Here is a 24,710-nt window from a genome sequence, read left to right as displayed (position 1 = left end):
CTGAGAATATTGAATACGTGTTCATAAGTGCATTTCAGTACGCTTGCTTGCGAATTTCATTTGAAGAAAATAAATGTTGCTGTTATTGGTTTCAGTGAAGTAAAAAAATTAATGGTCGACTTCTTGTAGAAAGGTAATATTAGACTTACCTAAATAATACGCATATAACGTCGAGTTTGATCGTACTTTAAAGTACTGAATGAGGCTGGCTACTCTTTCAGCGCGGTGACCTTGATTCCATTTCTTGAATTGATTCGAAGAAAATTTACTTGCGTTCCTCATGTTGAATATCCTTGAATAATTGAAATGTATTATCCCTGACTGGAATAGCGGTAAAACACTTCCATCTTTCTTAAAGGTTTTGTTCCTGGTTAAATTTTTGAATCTTTCTGATGTACGATAGTAATTTTGTTCGTATTCGTTTTGGTGGTTTCTGTTTCCGTTGCGGAAATAACTGAATTGGTTCCTTTGGAACGTCCGCCGGCTAGTGGAGTCTCTACGGTCTTTATAAATAAAGTTTACATCACAAAGTCCAAGAGCGTCTCTTTTAAACACAAATTGACTATAGGGATAAGCAACGACGATGTTCTGATCAAAGCGCACTGATGTTGCATTTAATATCTCATTGACAGATCTAAAATCGTGATAAGACCTTGCCGTTAGGAGCCAGTCATAAGATGAAGTGTCCATTTTCAATTCATGAAGCTAAAAAGATAAAGATATAAATCGTTAAATTGTCAGAAGAAGGCGCGATAAACTTAGGTTAATGTACGTTACTTAATAAAAGTTACCTTTTTAACGAGTTTTGTAACATTTTCTGTAGCATTTCGTCTAAAACGAGGTAACAGGACAATAATTCCTAGGTTTGCTCGTATCCGAATGTTGTCCAGTGAGTCTAAAGAGGAGCCCACCCCGTTGATACTGAGACACTTCATAAGGCGGACTATGGACCACTGGCAACCTACAATTATAACACAAATAAATCTTATATATGCCTAAGATGTTATCCTCATAACAGAATTTATGTCTGTAATACGATATTGATAGACATTAACATCATTATGTAACATATGTTCTCTTAAATTTGCTTATCGTAGTATCGAGGCTTTGCACGTTTTACTTTACTACATTTTCATTTACTGTGAACCTAAGATAGCGTAAAGAAAGGAATTTACTTATCCCCTGTGTATGATGATATTGGAGAGGGCTGACATATAACCCGGACAACACAGTCTCCCTTTGGAAAACCTAAATATCGAATATTTCGAGATAATAGCGCTTCGGTTATTGGAGACAGGTCTTCTTATTCACACATCATTATAAAAATAACCTTTTTATTTACATCTGTTTACTTAATATTCACGCGTTTGCATTAAATACTTATAACTAAGATGTTTGAATACAGTTCACTAGTCTCTTAGTGTCGAAATAGATAGGCACAAATATTTTTATAGATTTCATAATACAACCATTAAACAAACAAGCCGTTTTTGTCTAGATCTTGGATATGTGACAAAACATAAAATGTCACATTTACTACTTTAATCTGTCGAGCAATTTAAACTGCAATAAAGCAAAAATCAATTTCAACTAAATCGTTACTTTGATATTGTCCATTGTTTAGACCGAGATTATTCTTCACGTCATCATATTTCTTTGTGGATTTAATATATTGAAGCTAGGAGCGGTATTCGTGTCACGTTGCGCATTAGGCATATATGCGGCTTCCATGGGTCTGATCGGTTTGATGGAGATCGATTCAATGATTCACAATAGCGATTTATGAACATAGTTATCAGTATTCAACGTCTTTGGTGAAAGTACGTGACAAGGTATACGGTGGTCAGATTGTGTACTGTACCTCAGACACGTAGGGTAAACAAACGTGATCGGTGGTCACCACGCTCACATACATTTTGTGCATTGCACAGATGTGAGTACGCCTGAATCACACGTGAATCGATTGTGGTGCTTGGATTATTTAAATGTTGTGGATTGTTTAGTGTTTTATGTAAACCGGTGAGATATTGGTAAGTGGATATTTATGATGTTTTTATTACTTTAGTTATGGATGTATATGACTATATATTTTTTAGTGGCATAAGGATATTGTTTTTATTTTTCTATTTATATTCGTTTTTATGAACACCTATAACTTTCTGAACGGATCTTTTTATCCCGCATGCTTTTTATTACTGTTAGCTTATAAAGCATTTATCGTTTAATTTAAAATTTTCTTCAAAATTGAATTGTTTCATGAGATTTTTGATCTTGTAATTATTTAATAAATTACTTATATATTGTGTGAAATATTATATTATTGAATATTGACATTTTATTTTTTCATCAAAAATAGAGATCGTGTTTAATGAATAATCCTACGTGGATACGGTATAGGGGCTTTACATTAAGATTGATTTAAATAGCAATACAAATATGATCACTAAGTAATTTGTGAAATATATAATGTATTACAAAAGTATATTTACATTTCAGTTATGACATTAGTGGTAATGGAATAGTCGCAAGCGCAAAACGTTTGCAAACAAATCAATATAAAGTATTTTAGCAAAAAAATTACAACTCGTTAAAGCCAACAAACTTTTGGAACGTGCTGTGAAGTTATTTTAAAGAAATCACGTGAATTATTAGAATGTGATCGTTATGATGAGTCCTCATCAAGAGTATGTCCGTGTTATAGTTATATATTATTCATCATTATATAATTTACACTTAAGTTACCTTACATAACGTAGTTGGTTACTTTATAATTTTATTTGTATGTTGTCATGGGACATTACCAGCCATTGCAGCATCTATCTACGTACCTAGCTCCGGTCTATTGGGTTAAGTAATTAACACTATTTAGTTTAATCACGAGTTTCATTTATTCACCTCATTTTGTAAGGCTACCTAAAGCATTTTTAATTGGGACCTATTAATATCCAGCTTGGGATAGTGTTGGAGTAAGATTCTAAGTTATGGAAATTTATATTATTAACGAAGACGAAGATGGGCTGAGGATAATGATCACGATGACGAATACCGGCCTTTTCTGTTCTACTGCTAAGCCTGCCTCTTCCTATAGAGAGAGCCGACCAAGGGTGGTCCCATAGATCACTCTTGATCGGATCCCTCGGATTCTTGCTCACTGCGGCTTGGCGATTCCTGATTCCCATATAATGAATAATCAGTGAAGTCTTAGAAGAATGCAAATTCTTAGACTTTGTAAAAGTCATATTGGCACCTTCCCGCGTTGAGTTTGAACTTGCTACATCAATTCATTAAACCGCAAGGCCATTACGACATTTTTTAACATTAGGATAAATTTAGTAATAACAGAAAAAAAGTACACATTGCAAATATTTGTTAAAAACTCAACAATTTCAACGTACGTGTCATATTGAGTGTGTACGTAAGTGTGATGTGTTGCTCTTATTCGAGATTGTGAAAACAGCCTGATGATAGCAATCATTTATATCGGCATAGTTCTAATAGCAATCAATCTTCAATTCCGCATATCTAAGGAGTATTAGAGCTTTCTTATAAGGATTACCTCTCTATTTTGATTAAATGATAAGTTTATTTTTACCTAATGAATTTTAAACTTTACGCGAATATTAGACATTGAAAGACATATCATTTTCAATTACTCTCGCTCACACTTTTTGGATCGTAGATAGTTTTTGTTTGTGTTATAAGGAACACCTTTTCAAAAATATATTATAAGTACTTACTAAGGTACCGTACTTAGATCTTTAAAATATAATACCCTTAGTGTATAACATCAAGAGACATAGAGGCTACTTTTAATACGTTTACAAAGAGGATAAAATAACCTATAAGCTGCTTTTGCTTTGACATAGTAAGTAAAGTATATCAAATAGGACAAGGCATAATAAAAACGGCGTTTCATTTCATAAAATAAATCGATTTAGTGGTACGGAACCCGCAATACGTGAGACTAACACGCTCTTGATAGGTTTCTTTATACAAAATAGTAATAATAAAAATAATCCCTGTGAAGGTCCAGCAAGGTCTTGATGTAACAAAGCTGATAGGTTTGCTCTAGGCGGTGTTTATCTAACAATTAGCAAGAGACATAAACATAACTTTGTAGCCACATTAGTTCAGTAATACTAGCCTGTTTAACTATTTAATTATATCTTATGTGTTTTAACTAATTTAATACACGAGTTAATGTATACTAGAATTACGGTTTATAGCTTCCGTCTATATTCTTAAAGTTTTGTTGTTGATACGCAAATACTGTTATTGTCAAAAAAAAATACAAAGCAAATCTTCAGTGTCAAATATATTTACTTCGTTAAATAATAAGAGATTTCGTTTTATTACTTGATTGCTCTTCAGATATAACTTTTGAAAGTTATTCTGGAACTTCTTTTCAAGAATACTTATTATTCACACAAGAGTGCACAAAAAGACTTACTTATTTGTAATTTTAATTTGATTTAAGCTGCGATTGCACAGATTTATTTATCGCAAATTAAACTACACCTGATACGGTCGGTCCGTCGAGGAATAACCATTTATGTCATAACTAGTTCCTCCGTATTTCGGAAGTCTTAAATTGTGACACGACTTTTATTAAAATTTACATCTTTGTCAGTCGTCGGATAGTTAGAAGCTAGAAAGAAACTTTGACAACCAGTACTAAGGGGTAACGTCTTGCCAGGGTTACTGGCTTGAGGAGGTCTGATAGGATGTCGCTCCTTGTGCAACATAGATTCTTAGCTGCATCCGGTTAGAATGGAAGCCGACCCCAATATAATTGGGATAAGGCTAGACTGATGATGAATTGGTGTGTTTAAACGTAGTTATTACTAAAAAATAACGCATTAAATAATTTGATGTTTAATTCTTCATTGACACTGACCTTTCATAGTCATGTTCAAGATAGTGATTTATCATCTCTGCTCAGCCTCTTCAAGAAACGCATCAAGAGTTGCAAGAAACTCAAATCTTGCACGAAAGATGTTTCGAAACAAAATATTAGGTACAGGCTGGTGTATTGCATAGATATAATTACATGGTCGAAATTGATAATGTGTTGGTATCGAAATCAAAAACGAAAGTTAGAAAACAAGTTTACTTAATTATACACAATCGTACATAGAACATAATTAGATAAGTATATACTATGCAGGTTATTATGATTTGCTTATCAATTCAATATCGAAATAAAGATTAATTTCACTACATTTCTCTCTATACAATTGATAGTTTGTTTATTAAAATAAAAATACAAACAATTTTGTAAGGATTTTCGAATTTTCTTTGGGTCGACATTTTCACTTGGGTTGAAATTTTCACACATAGGTAATGTTTTTCGGTAGCCGCTATAAATAATAAAATAAAAATCAATTTTAAGTAACGGTTGGAACGGTCATAACACGTCAATTAATTTGAGGATACCCACAAATTGGATTTGTGCTTCGTTAGACTATTTGTACGGAACCCTAAATATCGCGAGTCCACCTCGCAATTGACCGTTTCATTTCTAATAAGTGCGTGATATAAACAATATTTTTAAAATGTAAGTATTTTGATTGCGTCATGATATATTATATTTCTAGTAGTAGACATTAAATATCGAACATATGTTAATTATTTCGCGTTAAATAGGCCAAGGACATTGGATTGAAAAAATCTTTTGAATAGTATTTGTATGTCAAGAGAGATTACTTGTGACATGACGCTTTTAGCAACAAGTTTTTGGTTACCACATCTCATAGGTGTTATGCAATACGAACATCGGCCAAATAATTAATATTACCATTGACTTGTGTTGACATTTCATTTATAACTTTATCTAACAACTCTTTTACACATTCTATGGATTTTAGTTTGTTAGCAGTGATAATTTGAATTTATATTTTTTCAAGGATTTTTTAAAACATCAGCGGTCACGGTCACTCAAAGTTGGGTTTATTAAATACGTTTTTGACGAACCATGACGCTTATGTTAATGTTAAAAAGGAAACCTTCTTAATATCTGCCTAGTGATCTAAAATATTTTAAAGTGCTGCTCCCGTTGAAATTAAAATATTGGTAAAACCCCCTTTGTACCCTTGATTTTTGTTTAAACTTGACTTTCAAAATTAAGGTTTGTCCGTTACGTAAAATGATTCGAAACCAGCGGAGTGCAGCGGGTTGAACTTACCGCCTGCGAATGACGGGGCTCACCCCACTGACCTTAATAAGATTTTCGACCTTCATAATGCAAGTTACATTATCAACATATGTTTTATAACACAACATTAGCAATTGTAGCCTGAAGCTTTTGATAACCTTGATTATTATGTTAAAATACGAATATTCACTTTTTTGTTAATGCCTCGACTCTAATTGAATGTTTTTATGTACATTTATTAAAATGACTACGATTATCGCACATGCGCGTGTTTTTGAATACGTTCTTTAATGCAGATAATTCGTCTTCTCGATTCAATTTGACGCACACAGGGTCAGCAGCTACCATACCATGTTAATTCTACGATACGCCGGAAAACCGGATATCGTGAGTAATTATACGGCCAAAAAAGTGTTTATTGTTTAAAAAGGTCATGCGTTGAGTCGATGGGCGCAGGCTATACCAATGAAGACCTCAGTTGGATTCCGACGGATATGAATAGGAAATAGTTTATACCTTGTTCTAAATCTGGTGTGAAGACGATTGCTTGTTGCCATCCGCGCCACACTGCGTACTCCAAAACAAACTGCAGTGGCGCCAAAGCTGATTCCGGACAAAAGGCTGTCCCACGCGAAGCTTGTGTAATCAGAAGAGCACACAACACAGGCCAGAACTTCATACTTAGTTATCTAGATAAAAACCCGTTGTATCCCACGGGATTTTGCCTATCGCTGGCAAGGGAATAATAATTATGATAAAACTTAGTTTCAAGTAGATGCTTCGTTTACCAAGGCTACTAAATCAAGGAGTAAAACTCATCCAGTGATTAACATCACGTCACTAACACCAAACCCGTTATGAACTAATGACGTCATGTAGTTTAGACAAAGGGTCAGGAATGACTTGACAGTTATTAATTAATTGCGCAACCCTATTTCCATCACATATCAATTTGTTTGCATGCTCAAATGTCTTGTCTGTTGTTAATGTTTTGCAATAAGAGGTCATATCTATGACCCTACGTTACACAATATTTTTTGGCTAGTACAAAATTTTTCGTACTCTATACCGAAGGCCTAGCCCATTGGTACCAACAAAACAGGAAAAGTAACCTTGACACTTTAGAAATAAGGGCGATGTCAGTGTCAAAGTCACCAGTGATTTGCGGTTGATTGTACTAACCTCACCTGACAAGAAGTTGCAACATAGAGGCTTAACGTACACACTTCACTTAAATTATCTTAAAACGAAGTGGCTTTTGGTAGAAAGTATATGATTGGGTTAAGGACACATAACGTTTTAGACAGGTAATATAATATATAACGTGATAGTAATATAAATTCTCAAAATGGAAAGCGCTAAGTGCGTTTTTGTTGTATTTTTTTTCGTTTGCATCAGGCTGCAATACCAGTTACTTATCATGTAAACATTACATATCAACATCCAAGAAAAATAGCTCATAAATAAATCGAGGCAAACCGCGAAGTCATGCTTGTATATAAATCCTGTTCATAGACAATCAATCTACGGTTATTTTGAAGTTATAGCTTCAAATATGAGGTAAATTATTATTTCATGTGATAGTACATGATTGATGTGTATGATATGTAGACGGTGTCAATTAATATTTGATTGGTATTTGTAAATTACGATTACTAGATACTATTAGGAATTTAGGAGTGACACTTTATTGGTGATTAATTGTCATGTTTCAAAATTGTTTCGACGGTATAGATAGCTAAAAGGTAGGGATAAGCAACTGGCTGTATGTTACTTTACTCGCGTTCTTCGCGCAACTGTAGGTTGTAAGATGATTAAATACATTTATGCCGACTAAACATTATGCGAGAGTGTCGCGGGTTCGATCCCCGCGTAGAACAAGTGTGTGTGATCCACAAATACTTGTCCCGAATCTTTGTCTTCATGCAAGTGACTCAAATATGTATGAAACAAGAATGAATAAATTTCTTAATGCGTTGCTAGTTTTTTTTATAAAAAAATAAATAATCATTACACAAGAAAATGTGTAATCATTTGATAAGAAATTTTCTCTGAATCATTATATACCTCTTTCGAAGATTTAATATGAACATCATTAAAGTTATTAAGGGCTTTATTGAGTTGGAGATTATAATAATAATAAATAAACAATTGATCGTAAATAGCTGCCCCTGAGTTCACGCCTGCTATCAAAAAACGTGAAAAGCACGGCCTTTGCCGCTACATCTTTGTCATTTCAATGCTGTTGGTTATAAAATAGTTGAACTTACAAATATATTATGAACGAAAAGTACTAAGCTGAGGCAGTAGTTTATATTATAAGTAAGTATATTTGAAGGTGAAGATGCAGTAATCTAAAGAATCACTATTTCGAATTTAACAAACATTATTATATTATTGGATAATTAAATGATCGAGGAGCTATGAGTTCGAAAAGATCAACCTTTATAAAACTGACATTATATCTACTTATGTGCAGCTAGTAAATAAATTATAGTTAAATAAAAACCAGTTTTGGAGATATAACTAATGCAATCTCTTTTACATAAGGATAAATGATAGACTTCTCAAGGTCTACAGAAAACGTAACAGTTCAAAAATGAACTTTAAGCGTGACTTGCTAGTTTAAGCTTTCTAAATTCGATTCATCTTATACGTTGCATAATCATTTTAAGGCATAATAAATCGTCACAACTATTTGATGTAAAGGTTATTTTTTTAATTAAATACCTACTCTAAATACACCCTGATTAGAAACATTTTGGTATTTGTAAATAATGTGTATAATTTTTGTTTTGGTCGTATATTTTTTCAACCGAGTTCAAAAGTATCCACACTCTAAGTGTTAGATACTGATCCTTTTTGTATCAGGAAATATATACTAACCAATATTTTTCTTTTTTTACAGTCTTCTACAATGGCTCCCATCACCTTCACCGAGACTGAGTTAATAGAACCCCTGCACACAAACGACTTCATAGAATACAAACTCACTCAGCCAGCTAAAGAAAAAGATGAAGACACGAAGGCCAACGGGAAGGGATACACACTCAGCAGCTATGAGCAAATGCTTAATAAGCATGACCCCAAGTTCTTGGCGCCGGTGCGAGCGTGGGAGAGGCGAATGGGATTCCTGACGCCGATCAGATGGGTCAACGCTATCAGCATAACTCTGTTCCATCTCGTGGCTGTCATTTGGCTCTTCCACTACATGTTCCTCAGCAACAAACCGTTTAGATGGCAGACTGTTTCGTTCGGTAATTTTCATAAACCCTTATTTCTTATTAACCATAGCAGCCATTAAGGCTGTTTTAGAATCTCCTTCAACGCACTTTCTATACAAGCTTGGTAAACTGTGAGAATATGCCCAATGGAAACACATTTGCTCACTGATTTATGAATTTTACCGTTCCAGGTATGTTCCTTGGTGTAGTTGCTGGCTTCGGCGTCACTGGCGGAGTGCACAGATACTGGTGTCATCGCTCCTACAAAGCTAAATTACCACTACAGTGGATCCTTTTACTATGCTATTCGATAGCTGGTCAGGTAAGTTCTACCGCCTAGATTGAATAGTAAGTAAAACTATGCACGGTCAAGTTTACAAGGAGCATCGCACTTTTATGAATTCAAAATATCATGAGCGATGAAAAACTCAGCTCTAAAAATTTGACCTATATATCAAAGATAGGAACCTAAATCGCGGATTACATAGTTACCGCCTAAACGTTACGTACTTTATAAACTTTTCGACGTTAGTCCGTTGCATAGTTTGATAGATTGGATAAACTCGAGTAAACGATTAGGCGTCTTAGCCATATAGGGAGTCGTGCATTCAAACAATTTTATTTGCAGTTTTTTTACCTTTTTCCCTAATTTGGCTACTAGGTATTTAGGTTTATAAAAATCCCGAATCTACTTTCAATATATCCAAATTTATATTCAATTCCACTTATAAGGAAATAGACACCAAGATTAATATTAATATTTATCGCAATAGAACACCATATTCGAATGGGTACGGGACCACCGGGTGCACCACAAGTACTCTGAGTCATCAGCAGACCCTCACGACGCCAACCGCGGCTTCTTCTTTGCCCACGTCGGTTGGCTCATGATGAAGAAACACCCTGACGTGCTGAAGAAGGGCGACCAGCTGGACATGAGTGACATCACTAATGATCCTCTTATTCAGTTCCATACCAAGTAAGTTATAGATTTTACTTTAAAAAACCGCCCAAGTGCAAATCGGGCTCCAATTTCGACGGTCCTGTGCCAGCCTTATCCATACTCGACCCTAACTATATCGTCGACAAATCTTCCTCCCTATAAAGCGAAACTAAGGGTCTGATTCATAACTTTATCTATTCGATCTAAGAAAAATGGTTGAGTTGCGAAGGCCAATTCATAATTTATTTGATTATTAAACTTATCATGGCATAAATGATGGCAAAATTACTTACCCAGGAAATCGGCAAATCTTAGCAGTGTATCTATTAAGTTATACGCAATTATCACGCTTATTTACCAATTTCTGCAGGTACGTACCTGTATTTTTTTACCTGCCTATCATTTTTCATCTTATGTTTATTTAATGAGACATGCGTGTGGTACATCTCGCGTGCACAATACCTATTATTATTCGAATAACATAATAGATAAATACGTGAATTGCAATTTTTCAACCTTTTTATCGTTATTAATTTAATAATTCATTGATCAAAAATATATTTGGCAATAATAAGAAATAATAGGGTCTTGTGTACGTAGCTTTATAATACCTACAATGCTTTTTATGATGTTCTACATCAAACAATTAAAGTCATCCGTCATTTTCCATAGCGCAATAATGTGTTTACTACTCACATAAACATTAATGGTCCATTCGCATGGCTCTTGATGTGATTCCGTTTACAGAAAACACCCAAAAATAAAAATTGCTATCTTCCAATTAAGTACAGTCGGCAATAGAAGTAGGAAACACGATCCGAGAAACTAAGTATATACGAGGGGGTATAGATAGGGGGGCCCCTATTTATAATTGCCGACGATTGAATGGAAATTGGATTAAAATGACGATAATCGTATTTTCCTAAGCATTTCAATGTTTCAGTTCCAACACAATAATTGCAATTTCACTGTATTGACATTATGTGTATTTACATGAAAAGCAACCCATTGAATTCGATCGTGTACAATCGTGTTAAACCTTTCCTACTAAATTCATGTCATTGTACTTGCCTAATTAGAAATCTTTTACCGTTCCAGATATTTCATGCTATTCAAGGTAGCGTGCTGCTGGGTCATACCGTCGATAATACCAGCGCTGTTCTGGAACGAGAGCTGGGAAACTTCCATCATGTCGCAGGCTGTATTACGGTACTTGTTGAGCCTCAACTTTACGTGGTCAGTCAACAGCTTTGCTCACCTATGGGGCAACAAGCCTTACGACAAGTAAGTATGATCCTTGTATGATCCATATTTTTTTATGGTTGGTTATAGTTGGTAAATGGTTATAGATTTACCGATTTGCAAGGCTTTTGAGTTTAGTAGCATTATAAACTGTACTGTATACATACCTAAGATCATACACATCATAATCAGCCCAATAAGCCGCCATACTAGAGAGGCACCTACCTAATGTCGAACTCCTTGTTTCAGATACATCATGCCAGTTGAAAATTGGTTAGTTTCTCTTGTAGCAATAGGCGAGGGCTGGCATAACTACCACCACACCTTCCCGTGGGACTATAAGGCTGCAGAACTTGGAATACCTATGAACCTCACCACATCTTTGTTGAATTATTTTGCGAGCATTGGCTGGGCTTATGACTTGAAGACGGCGTCGCCATCACTTGTGAGGGCGGTGGCAAAAGCCCGCGGAGAACCGCAGGAAGAATTAGATTAAAACACCCGTGTTTTACATTAAATTGTAGGCCATTCAATTGGGCAATAAATTACCTATAAACTGTTACCTATAACATCAGACAAAAACGCGCGACTTTTTGTCGATTAATGAATTCGAAACTTAATAGCTTTTTTGATATTCATATTTTGTATTTTCGAATTCGTTATCAGTCAAATTTGTCTAAGTTTAAAATGGAGTACATGCAAGAAAACTAACGAACTACCCTCTTTTATGATAGGTATGACAGAGAAGGGTAGAATACCTAAATCATTTGTTATGCGATAATAGTCAAATAGGTAGACTACTAAGCACCACACTATCATGCATACAATAGTGATAATATTTATTGTTATTTGGGTGTTCGTTTCTTTGATAGTTATTATAAATGTTAGATGGTGACAAACCAGTATAATGATTGTGCTCAATTATAATTACTAATAAGTTACTCTAGTATAAGTATTTACCTCACTGTTTAGTTATACCGTGCAGGTACCAGCGCCAAGACTTGGCAAACGTGATCTTAGATAATATTTATGGTGTACTGAATTTTACATAAATAGAGAAATATACGTAGGTATTATTCATTAAGTCCTTTGTCTATGTAACTAATTATTAAGTTCATAGTTAAATAAATAAAAGTATAAAACCTGCAAAATGTGTTTACTTTTTGCGTAGTAGTAAAGGATAAAAGCACTTTACATTTGACAAGTAACATTTTGACTTGTGTCCTAACAATTCCTTTTAAAAAAAGGTTGTACTTTTTATCTTTGCCAGTGTCTCTGATCAAGAGCGATACGTGCTTTGACGACTAATAAACATTTTAAAATTATAAACAGACATTTGATGAATTAGGAGTTACTTTAATTTAATTCAACAATATTATGTAAATGAATCATCCTCACAAAGCATAAGCATGATCTGTCCAATCAAGATTATTGAACATTATCAACAGTTGAAATAATACAGATTCAGGAAAACCTCTAAAACGATTTAAATCACAATTGCAGCACCAACACTACAAACCTAAATAAAATAATGTACCTTATAACAAGAAAACAAAAGTGACTCTGGCTCACACACAAATCTTTCATTCACTTAACACTTTATATTTTGACCACTACATTCAGATCAAGTTTAGATTTATCGTAAAATTATGTTATATTAACAACTAACAGTTTTACCTAGACAGTACTATTTAATACAACATGAATGAACAAAACATGGCTTCTTGACACATTTCTGTTAAAAGACGAACTAAAACTCAGTCTACAAATGCCAGAAACAGTCCTTCACTTTTATCTATCTAATATATAAAATTCCCGTATCACGATGATAGTTACCGTATTCTTTCGAAACAACTTCACCGATTTTTACCAAATTTTATATGCGTATTCAATAGGTCAGAGAATCCGCTAACATCTATTTTTCATAACCCTAAGTGATAAGGGTTGTTCACCCTTAATATTTTGTTTAGTTAGGCGGTACGTAGTTCGCCGGGAGAGCTAGTGATGTATGAAAGAGGAATTTATGTGAATACTCATAGAAGTTCATAAATCTGGGATATAGTCATGGCTGCTTCTATAGGTTCTCTAAAAAAAGTTTCTTTGAAAAGGAGTCAATCTAAACTTATCAGCCCATATCAGTTTATCACATTTAAATTACATGATCATAATTATAATACATAATATATAATTATCTCCAAAATGGCCATTTTATAAAAAAAAATAGGAGATAATTAGTACTCATATTTCTGCGGGCAATAGCATTTGATTGTGACTAAAATGTAATTGATTAAATGCAAAATCTAGAATTACCTACCTACAAACTTTGGAAAAGATTTTAGATAATATAATATGATAAAGAGCAAATGGAATTGATGTGAAAAAATTTTGAACATAGAAATAGACTTTCAGGTAATCTAGTAAATAAATCTCATCAATGTGGATACATATTCTGCCCTATCATCTAACAGTTACAGCATCATGTATTAAATTTCATTGAGTACCATCTAAGTCACCTAAAGTACCAAAATTTTGGAATTGGTGCTTCAGTCTTCAATTAATGAGAAAAGCTCTACTTTAGGCTTTACAGGGTTCCCTATGGAAACCACCTCTAATTTATTATCCATTTTGGGTTCCTTCACAGACCTTACATTATTCTCTTCTTTAGGTGGCTTCCTCTTTAGGCTGAGGACTTTGTTGGTGTAAATACCATCAGTTCCATTGTGATCACTGTTTGAGACCTTCCTTTTCTTGCTCTTTGTGGTGGTAAGGTCTGCATCAGAAGAGTCTTCGTCATCAAAATCATAAACTGGCACAGACCTGCCACTCCTCGTGGACCTCATTGGTTGTACTCTTGTTGTCTCCTCAACTATCTGTATTGGTGGGGGCCACACAGCAAAGTTAGCAGACTGCCTTGCCTGGCGATAATTGTTTAATGACATGAGTTTGATATATATTGCTAGAGTTCTAGCTTTTTCTGCTGGAGTTATTGTGGTGGGTAACAAACTCCATGGCAAACGTCTGTCTCTTACATTTAAATATCTTCTTTTCATAGACTTTTTCGGAAGACTACTGCTTACATTGTTCTCTGTCTGAAACATTTGAGAAGACTAAGAAGTTATAAGCTACAAAGATGCAGTTCAATAATATAAATCAAATGTTTAGGTATTCGGTGTTGTCAGACACTAACTTTGTCTCGGGCAATTTCCTCCTCTTTTTCAGTGGATTTTGAGTTTTTCAATGCCTTCAGCAGATCAGTAATTTCTTCTTTAGTGAGATTTTCTTCATCCAAACCAAAATCTACAATAAAAACCTTTAGTTAAAATTTTACTATCAGTGATGATTGATTTTAACCAATCGTTAATTTTACACAAAGGCATTTCATAATCATAACAAAGACAAAACGAAGGTGGAAAAAATAAATAAACATATAAAAATAAACAAAATGGCATTTGTAGTGGACCGAGGTTAATCACAGAAATGGGAGAAGTTTATTTTAAAGAAAACTAAATGCATGAACACAAAATCAGCAGCTGTAGTAAATTATTCATTTACCAATCAATTCGTTCTTCATCATCCTCATTTCAGAATCACAACTATCATCTGACGATTGTGCGGTCTCCATTTTTTAAGTTTTTACTTTTAACCGGTAATATTCTACATTGTTTAAATAAATATTTAATGTATCATCAGCATATTAGTTTATCCATAAACGTTCGACAACAAAATCTAACAAGAAGAATGTTGTATCGTATTATTTAGTTGCTATAGCTATTTACTACTAATCGTTATGTCAAAACTTTTGTTGCTGAAAACTCTACTCATGTAATCAATATTAGACTCCAATCGAGTATACTATAATCGACTATTATTTTGTCTACAGATTATGTGAACTTCCAAGCTATTTGTGAAAAGTGTCCCATGACAAGGATATCAGAGTATAACTGTGCATAAATTTTGAATTAAACGTGGCAAAGTTCCAGTATGAATAAGCTAGACACCATGCTCACTGCGCTTTCAACGCCATAACCCTCCATAGACTGGGGAATAGTGGGGAACAACCAATTAATCGTCACAAAAGACTTTCTTGCCAGGGACAAATGAAAAAGCGCATCGAAGATACATCCACAAATTGTTTCATTCGTTTGTTTTATTTTTCTAATAAATTGAATAATAACCAATACGCGGTTTAAAAGTTAAATATAATTATTTAGAAACATTTTTAGTCGATTATAGTTTATCTATGTAAAACACACCTGTCTAAATACTTAGTATTGTTTAACGTTGTACATACCTACGATCAGTGTTATTAGTTTTTTATACTGTAGTGAGTGTTGCAATGCATGTTGCGCTACTTTTCAATTTTATTGTTATAGTTATCAACAAAGTTTTCAATAAATAACTTTCATTACTAACAATAGAAGCAATGTAATTTGGATAAAAATATTTCCAAATGCAGTAAATCAAGTTGCCTAGTCAGAACAAAATGGAAGAGGAGATAAGATGTTTTGTTTGTAAAGAATTCTACAGAGAACCAGTATTGCTGCCTTGCGGTCATGCCCTTTGTCGAGTTTGTGCAGTTAATTTGCAAACCCATGTACACGAAAGTGATAATTCGGTAGCCTCTAATGATTACCAAGAAGCAGACAAAGCTTCGGTATCTAGCGAAACTGACAGCGGAGTAGTATGTGGATCAAGGCCTAATAGTTACGCAGGAACTCCGGCAGCACCCGCCTATTCTAGTGCAGCATTTACCATATCATGTCCGTCGTGCAGTAAAGTTATTTATCTAGATGACAATGGTGCCGAGGGCCTACCTCCCTTTCGCGTTATGCGAACTATCGTTGAGAGGTTTGGCGGAGTCACAGGAGCGCCCCCAGCTGAAGAAGCATGTCAGATGTGTGAGGGTGAGCGACGGGCTGCAGTGGTTCGGTGTGAGCAGTGCTCTGTGCGATACTGTGCGGGCTGCAGAGACGCCTGGCACCCGACGCGCGGCCCGCTGGCGCAGCACGAGCTGCGGGCACTGGGCACGACGTGTGCGGACCATGGCTCGCCTCCAGTACTCTACTGCAACACTTGTCTTGTCCCCATCTGTCAGCGCTGCCTTGCTGAACGACACTCAACACATGAGACACAGGCATTGTCCATTGCTGCCAGAACTCATAAGGTTATTTTAAATTTATTAAAAAATATTTCTATAATTAGAATTTTTAGTGTTTAGTTTTAGAATAAATAGAAAGACCTCCAAAAGACCTACTTCATCTATGGTATACCATAACTGACTGTTATGGCATTTATAAACTAAGACTTCTAGCAATCAAGATAAAAACCATGCATAAACCGGATGCTAGGTTGCAATTTTGAAACAAACTTCACCAGATCCAAAAACACAACAACAATTTAGAACCTGTGCAAACATTAAAACTTAAATATATCAACAGGAGCTTTAACATTTCCTGATCTATTTTCTTACACTACCAATCTATATTGTTTTCATTCAATTTATGAAACTTAGAACTAATTAACAGATTTTGATTGATCCTTATTTTGTTTTTACAGACTGAACTATCCCAATCATTACAACATCTATCGGAGCAAGCTAAAGCCATGACAGAATATATACAGCTAGTCAAAGGAACAGGAGAAAAAATTAATGTAAGTATAAATAATCCTGTTATACTGAATGTTCTTAAGTATATCTTTAGTTTAGCAAATATTGGATGTGAAACATACTCCTTCAGTGGAAACATAATATGAATTATTTAGATTATAGTTTTTTTTATTGAAATATTATGCTTATAGTCTATGTCAGATTCCACTGCTCAGCAAAGGCTCTGCCTTGTTTTCTCTGTCCCTCCCCTTTTATCTTTCAGACCTCTCTCTCTGTCGAGATTTCTGGTGCCTCTGCCGTGCCCTGCGTATTTCACTAGATCATCACACTACTTTCACCGCGGAAGACCTCATTGACGATGTCCTTCCTCTAGCCTCCAGTGGGAGACGATCTTTGCTGTATTCGCGCGACAACCCCTCCCACTTATCAAGAGAACGAGTCTTGAGCTACCACCACCCCGCATCTGACTTTTCTAAATCATAGTAGATCCACAAGGATCCATTATCTTTATTTTAAGAAATTCTGCTTTACTCTAACAAATAACAACAAACTACTAACAAATTTTCATTTTTGGCAGGAGTCATGTGAAGAACTAGAAAAACAAATAGATCAGGCTTGTTCAGAAGTAACTCGTGCCATAGAGAGAAGACGCGACGAGCTAATACGAGCGGCGCGCAACACCCGCTCGCAGGCCATCACGAATATGCGCTCGTTGACGTCACACGCCGCACAAAAACTGAGGGAAGCTACTGCACTCTTACACTTCTCTATAGAAGCCCTCAAAGAATCGGATCATGCAGCCTTTTTACAGGTATGCATAAATTGTTTTTTTTTTGTATAATATCTTTCATATAACCGCATAAATAACCGACAGGGGTTATTAGCGCGTCGGTACCCACATGGTATTATGAGAAAGAATAGCGATATACCCACGTGAACGATAGCCGAAACAGGTGACGGTCAAACTTTTCATCGCGCCCCATTACATCATACTGCATGACAATGATATAATTAGTAAATGATAGCATCGAATCTGATGGTCAATTCGAAAGAAACAAAATGATGATTATCTTTTACTTTATGAAATGTAGTTTTCAGTATACCATAGGACTTCCTTTAGGTAAATACAAAACCATTAAGGTATTATCTCTTCCTTGTGAGATACAGTATTGTTAGATCGACCTAATTCTAATGCCATTCGCCGATACCGATGTATCAGCACTCTGTTACAATAAACATTGTCGCACTGATAAACTCCGTGTTATCTCCTCCGTGTCGTTTGAATAACATACAATAAAGTTGATGGATCTGGCATAAATTACAAAATGTTAGTTTTATTGAGCTATGGCCTAGTGACTGCATTTTAAAGTAGGCTAGTGTAATAAATTTCCTCTTATTTTGGCCTTTTCGTGATAACTATTTCGACAACCGCCTCATGTAATTCAATGGTTCATAAAAATACAGAAAATATAATAATTTTGCATATTTTGTAGTGTAGCACATAAAAGAGGAATTAAAAGGTCATTACGCTAAACAAAGTTTAAGTTCGCTTTGGGTAATACGTAGTGCTATTCTAGATTCTGTGATGTAGTTGCTGTCATATTCCAAATAACACAATTTGTTCCATTAAAAAAACTACGTTACTGTCAAAAAGTAATCGGGATGTACCTATAAATACACCTCAATTGTCCGTGTTAATTAGTGTGTGTTGTGTTACACGGAAAACTGAGTTGACAAAAACAATGTAGTTACCAGATAAACTATCTAATTTATTAGTCACGATGGGAAAGGCAGTGATGTAATTACTCATAGTATTTAGCCGTAACAGGTGGCCCGATCGTACGTCTATCAATAGTAAGCCATCTTAGAAATGTAAACAAATCACCGGCCGATGTCCGTGTGATATAACGGGCGCATTTATTTGTTTTCAGTGTACTGAAATACTCCTAGATAGGATATTTAAACATAGCTCTGTGCTACGTAAATTGTGGATTAGAATTATAATCTACCATTTAACGAGAATTCCAAAACATTAAAACTTTTTTTGCAGCGCTCATAGCGATCGTAGCATAGTCGCGGCATCTATAGTATCTCGTAAAATATTTCAGTATGTTTTGTTTATTAATATCGTAGGGCTCTGATATAACGATTAGATAAATAACCATTGTCTTCTTTTCTAACTATTGTTATACAAGGAATGTGGTATTATGTCAGGTGGGTAGCATTCTGTCGGCGCGCGCGCAGGACACGGCCTCCAGCCTGTGTTCGTCGCTGGACTCGCCGCCCGCTGCGCCAGCGCTCACCCTAGACATCGAACCCGTACTGCGTACCGTCAAGAGTATGAATTTCGTGGAATGCATACGTAAGTATAAAATATAACGATGAGCGGATTATATAGAAAGCCGTGCAATAATGACGCAATGTAAAGCAGAATAGAGACAAATGGCTATTTCACTTACCTAAGTACCGTTCTAGCATGCACCTGAAAAGTATTGATAATAATGATTATAATACTTGATTGTACTGATATGTTCATTTATTTTATGCGTCACTAAACTTTTTCCAAAATTATTTTCTCTTCATTGGAAATGCAGCAGCGGAACAACTGATGAACACTCCAGGTAACATTTGAAACGATCTGTAACGAAATAAATACCTACTCATAAAGAAGGTGAAACTAAATAAATGTATCAACGGTAATGTTGGTGCGTATTCACGTCATTAAATTTTGCAATTTATCTAGCATTATCACCAATTCGGGCTAAGTGTATCCGACAGTTGTTTGTTATGCTAGATTAACTATGACTTAATAGCAAACCTTCCGATTGTCGGTTCTATTTTACACCGGCAACATATCCGGTATTGCAAAACAGATTTAAATTATAAGTTTTCATTTCCAATCCTTAGTCTGAGCACGCAAGATATTGACTTGCTATTAAAAATATTTTGTGAGATCAGTGTTATTTGATTGCCAGTAAAAAGCAATGGAAAAACATTTATTCAAACAAATAAGAAGTCGATTCCAGATCAACCGTAGGTACTTCTACTATATTGCTATTGAACCATTTCAACATCATTCAATGATGCAACGGTCGGTCCCAGCTGGAGTCCTTAATCATGAGCTGACTTCGAATCGAAACAAATCGACTCGCGACCCCGCCATGTCAGCCCATGATTAAGGACTCCGGTTAGGTCGAAAACTAGTCGGGCACTCCCGATAAATACGCGTGAGTGAACCGTTGTCATCTTTATTATATATTTAATAATGAATTAGTCTTACGATAGTAACTATAAACATTTCAACATCAACTGAACATTAATATTTTCCGATTATGTTGTTATATTATTATGGAGTGGTAATAGGTTATGTTTGTATGTAGCGCCCGGAGCCCCAGAGATGGCGGTAGAGGCGTGTGCGGCGCGCGGCTGCTCGTGCACGCTGGCGTGGCGCGCGCCCGCGCAGCCGCAAGCCGTGCGGGGCTATGTGCTCGAACTGGATGACGGGCTGGGCGGGCCTTTTCGGGTGAGAACATTACGCTTTTAATAATAGATTTTTCAGGTTACCTTGTTTGAACTGATCATTAGTAAGGTTGGCATTTTGTTTTATCAAAATGCACAATATCACAGTATCAATATGGTAAAGCAAAGAGAAGAGAAGTGAATGTTTTTCTAAATCGACTGCAGGAGTTCAATATTTTATGTAAACGGTTAATGTTTAAATTAACTCTTAAGTTTTTTTTTATACTCTCTTAGTTTGTGCTATTTTCATATGTGACTTGTATTATAACCTGCAAAAGTTCGAAATTTGTTTGTTCTAATTAGCCAAACTCCCATTAAGTCATATTTCCTAAATTATTCAGAAAAGTTATCTTCGTGGTAGAAACTAGCCATTGAATCATAATTCGTACATGAGAACAAGCCAACTCAAATAATTTTTAGTCTATCTTTTTTTGGTTTGAGTCAACTATCAAGGCATAATAAAATATTGAACTTGGCTCTTATTTAACAATTATGTTTCTGATGGGATAATTTAATCACCTAATTAATTTTCAGGAGGTATATTGCGGTCGAGAAACGGTTTGCACTATCGATGGGTTGCATTACGCTTCTCTGTACAGTGCTCGAGTAAAAGCTTTCAATGGTGCTGGGGAAGGACCCTACAGCGAAGTTATTGGACTACAAACATCTCCAGGTACAAACGATCAAATAAAAAATTCGTGAGGGGCGTTGACCAGTGATATAAACTCATAGCTTTGGTGCATGTTTCAAAAACAAGTATGAAGTTGCTTGTATGGCCGTTAGTCACACCATTCAGTATGCGACGTAAACTATAATTCCATTCATTCTATCAGTAAAATTTTGTCTAGACAGATTTTTAATAAGATGGCCTGTTGGCTATTTCCAAAGTCATTTCATTTATGTAGTTCTAGAAGTAGGTATATCGTTAAATAGTTGTTGATGTCGCGTGTGTCGCAGTGGCGTGGTTCACGTGGGACGCTCGCTGCGCGGCGGCGGAGGGCGGCGTGGCGCTGAGCGCGGACGGGCTGGGCGCGGCGGCGGCGGGCTGGCAGCCGCGCGTGGCGCTCGCCGACCAGCCGCTGGCGCGCGGCAGACACTACTGGCGCCTGCGCATCGACCGCTACGACGGCGACGCCGACCCCGCCTTCGGAATCGCGCGCGCTGATGTCGCCAGGGATAAGATGCTTGGTGAGTCCCATCACATTGAATCGTGCTGATATAAAAAAAATGTTTATTCGGATAACTAAGATCCATACAGTACAGTAAACGACACATGTTAATATACAATAGTGAGCAGGGACTTAGTCCGCTGTACTAGTTTCCACATGAGGAGACAATCTATTCTATTTGCAATAGCACCCAGGATGCCGTGTCGACTTTCACGCTGCCGACTAAAAAATGATGCGGTCTTTTTACGCCATCGTGCTTATTCGATACTTCAAGAGTAAGCTATGGATTTTTTTGCCTTTTCTTCGAGATCCTAGAGTCAGTAGTTCTGTTATCTAACGTTTCTTGAGTACCTACTATAGGCCTACTGGCAGTTAAGTGGAAACATCTGCATTTTTTTTTTAATTCTCCAGCGGTTTATCTCAAAAAATTAGTAACGTTAAAATTATGAATAACGGATCATTATGTATAATGTTTCCTTGGTTGATGTGTGCAGGCAGCGACGCGCTGGGCTGGGCGATGTACATCGACGGGTCCCGGTCGTGGTTCGTGCACGGCGGCGCGCACGGCGGGCGCGCGGCGGGCGGCATCGCGCGCGGCTCCACTGTGGGCGTGCTGCTGGACCTCACGCGCGGCACGCTCAGCTTCACCGTGGACGACCAGCCGCAGGTACGCTCCCCACCCAACTACTCTATTATTGACTTTTGCATCGGTATATTTACCGGCACGGATCTTGACCGCTGACCTTCACCTGCTCAGAATTAATTTTTTGGGTCCCTTTTGCGGTATGAAGTGAGGCGCGAGGCGGGCTAAAGTGCAATGATTGGCCCGCAGCGCATCGCGTCATAGCCGTCACTCGTGATTGGTTGATATTCGTTCTTTACTGCAGTTGTATGCACAAGACGAGTACGCACAATTGATTGGCGTTTTATTTTACGATGCCCAAAGCGATCCCTACTCTTTCGCCGAGCGCTCAAGATCCGTGCCGGTAACTATACGCGTCGGTAAAGTGCGGAGGGAGCTCCCTAAGATCTATGACTGGCCTATTGTGTTGAAGGTAGTTTTGGGAGACTCAAGAAGTTCAGAAATCTCCTGGGAGATCTTCAAGATTCTGAAAAGGATCTCAATGTAGCGTTCCGCGTTACTTGCTTCTATCATATTGCCTATTCTCATTTCATCTGCTTTATACTTATTCGTCATTAATTTTAGCCCTCAATGATTCATTAAATCGCAGCAATAGTAAAGGTTCAATAAGTACTGTAGAATAAATCATTGAGTGGTGTTGACCTGAGGGTTTGTTGCCAGGGTGACATAGCTTTCACGGGGCTGCGCGGCGCGTTCTACCCGGCGGTGTCGCTGAACCGCGGCGTGGCGGTGACGCTGCAGCCGGGGCTGGCGCCGCCGCCCGACCTGCTCGTGGCGCAGCTCTCACTCGACTGAGCGTCGCGACACTCACGATGAGGACAATAAAACCCCACCTTAACTGCGCCTGTCTTACTGATCGTCTGTTACAGTCTTGTCAAGCGCACAATATGAACTGTAAATTCCTCTTAAACAAACATTACTTAAAACGCCCAAGGCAATACGTAAACTATTCGTTTGTTAGGAAACTTAATCAATATATTACTGACGAATAACGACGCCATTATTTATTTCTAAACGTCCATAGCTGTTACTTTGGTTCATCATTTGTACGATAAATACATAAATGTATTTACTTATTTTATTTTTTATATTACGAATAATGTTTTTCGAGCTATATATTTTGTATCAAGGGAAGTAATAGTGTCCCAGGCGATATCTTTTTAATCGCCTAATTAATACGCAATAGAATAACGAATTTACATTATTGTTATTGAATACATATTTTGTAATGGCCCCATTAGAAGTAAGCTGCGTTTAAATCTAATATTAATATATTAACGTCATTTAGATAGGTATACGATTGAATGGTGTGACATAATATATTGTTTAATTGAAATAATATATATTGATTTCCTTAATATAAAACTTATTATTAATATCGATATTTGACAATTATTTATCCTATGACTGAGACATTATGCACAAATGTAACTTAATAAGTTTTTGTAAAATTTTACTAAACCTGTGTGCTTAAATTATACTTACTTTAGACTCCGCAAAACTTGTACTTAACCATTATTTTGCTTGATCTCTTAAATCATACAATTCTATGGCATGAATATGAATTTGTTAAAACAATGGCTATGGTAGACATGACATTGCCTTTATTATATTCGCTATCATAAGTTTACACTGTTTGTGTTCTTTAGTTTTAAATTTAAAAAGAAACTCTCTAATTATGTCTGGGGACCTGATAGGTTACTAAAATATTCCGTTTCCCACCATGTACGTCCGCCATTTTTCTACTTTTATTTTAAGTACTTTTGCAACTTAAGTCAATATTTAATTTATATTTTGTCACGGTCAACTACGTAAACATAAGAATAATAACTATGCCTATAATATATCAATTTCTAATCAAGTATTTTCACTGATTTATAGCTTGGGCACTAAGGTAGAAGGGGATATAAATAACTAGCCTTAATGCCTAGGCTACTGTGAAAATATTAAACATATCTTAGTAAAGAATAATATCCTGTTGGAAGCTTAAGTTCGTTTCGTTATCATTTTATATAAAACTAGCTGTTGCCCGCGACTTCGTTCCCGTGGGAAGAAGAAGATATAAGTTATTATTTATACCCGTTCTGTTTTTTTTCACAATTTCCATTGTATCTTCGCTCCTATTAGTCGCAGCGTGATGGTTTATAGCCTAAAGCCTTCCTCGATTAATGGTCTATTCAACACAAAAAGATTTTTTCAATTTGGACC

At 36.1% G+C, this 24,710-nt stretch overlaps 3 protein-coding genes across 4 annotated transcripts; 2 read left to right on the top strand and 1 right to left on the bottom strand.

Moving 5' to 3' along the window:
• The first annotated feature begins 146 nt into the window (after window positions 1-146).
• On the top strand, window positions 147-12,709 carry LOC113497379 (acyl-CoA Delta(11) desaturase-like). Its single transcript, XM_026876919.1, has 6 exons — window positions 147-2,030; window positions 9,063-9,411; window positions 9,570-9,700; window positions 10,152-10,357; window positions 11,420-11,605; window positions 11,813-12,709. Exons 2-6 carry the CDS (start codon window positions 9,072-9,074, stop codon window positions 12,057-12,059), a joined length of 1,110 nt encoding a protein of 369 aa, XP_026732720.1. The 5' UTR covers window positions 147-2,030; window positions 9,063-9,071; the 3' UTR covers window positions 12,060-12,709.
• LOC113497381 lies at window positions 12,706-15,371 on the bottom strand. Of its 2 annotated transcripts, none has more exons than XM_026876922.1 (3): window positions 15,116-15,371; window positions 14,751-14,860; window positions 12,706-14,670 (listed from the first exon to the last, which is right to left on the bottom strand). In XM_026876922.1, exons 1-3 carry the CDS (start codon window positions 15,183-15,185, stop codon window positions 14,107-14,109), a joined length of 744 nt encoding a protein of 247 aa, XP_026732723.1. In that variant the 5' UTR covers window positions 15,186-15,371; the 3' UTR covers window positions 12,706-14,106. The 2 variants fall into 2 exon arrangements, with proteins under 2 accessions (XP_026732723.1, XP_026732724.1); XM_026876923.1 differs by having other exon boundaries at window positions 12,706-14,652.
• A 402-nt stretch (window positions 15,372-15,773) lies between these two features.
• LOC113497463 (E3 ubiquitin-protein ligase TRIM9) lies at window positions 15,774-23,685 on the top strand. The gene is made up of 9 exons (XM_026877021.1): window positions 15,774-16,727; window positions 17,120-17,215; window positions 17,749-17,982; window positions 19,386-19,533; window positions 20,552-20,694; window positions 21,225-21,363; window positions 21,648-21,878; window positions 22,354-22,526; window positions 23,163-23,685. Exons 1-9 carry the CDS (start codon window positions 16,047-16,049, stop codon window positions 23,295-23,297), a joined length of 1,980 nt encoding a protein of 659 aa, XP_026732822.1. The 5' UTR covers window positions 15,774-16,046; the 3' UTR covers window positions 23,298-23,685.
• Window positions 23,686-24,710: the final 1,025 nt, after the last annotated feature.

This window comes from Trichoplusia ni, chromosome 9 (genome assembly GCF_003590095.1).
Source record: "Trichoplusia ni isolate ovarian cell line Hi5 chromosome 9, tn1, whole genome shotgun sequence".
Lineage (NCBI taxonomy): Eukaryota > Metazoa > Arthropoda > Insecta > Lepidoptera > Noctuidae > Trichoplusia > Trichoplusia ni.
The sequence above is the reverse complement of the archived record's forward strand: the minus strand, read 5'-3'. Positions and strand labels throughout refer to the sequence as shown.

Excerpts from the sequence above, each read along its gene's own strand:
- LOC113497381 (XM_026876922.1), bottom strand. The coding sequence starts at position 15,185 with ATGGAGACCGCACAATCGTCAGATGATAGTTGTGATTCTGAAATGAGG. Across the intron at positions 14,861-15,115 it reads GATGAAGAACGAATTGATTG|ATTTTGGTTTGGATGAAGAA; the intron begins GTAAATGAATAA and ends TTTTTATTGTAG. Across the intron at positions 14,671-14,750 it reads AGGAAATTGCCCGAGACAAA|TCTTCTCAAATGTTTCAGAC; the intron begins GTTAGTGTCTGA and ends ATAACTTCTTAG.
- LOC113497463 (XM_026877021.1), top strand. The coding sequence starts at position 16,047 with ATGGAAGAGGAGATAAGATGTTTTGTTTGTAAAGAATTCTACAGAGAA. Across the intron at positions 16,728-17,119 it reads TTGCTGCCAGAACTCATAAG|ACTGAACTATCCCAATCATT; the intron begins GTTATTTTAAAT and ends TTGTTTTTACAG. Across the intron at positions 19,534-20,551 it reads GAATTTCGTGGAATGCATAC|CGCCCGGAGCCCCAGAGATG; the intron begins GTAAGTATAAAA and ends GTTTGTATGTAG.
- LOC113497379 (XM_026876919.1), top strand. The coding sequence starts at position 9,072 with ATGGCTCCCATCACCTTCACCGAGACTGAGTTAATAGAACCCCTGCAC. Across the intron at positions 9,412-9,569 it reads ATGGCAGACTGTTTCGTTCG|GTATGTTCCTTGGTGTAGTT; the intron begins GTAATTTTCATA and ends TTACCGTTCCAG. Across the intron at positions 10,358-11,419 it reads CTTATTCAGTTCCATACCAA|ATATTTCATGCTATTCAAGG; the intron begins GTAAGTTATAGA and ends TTACCGTTCCAG.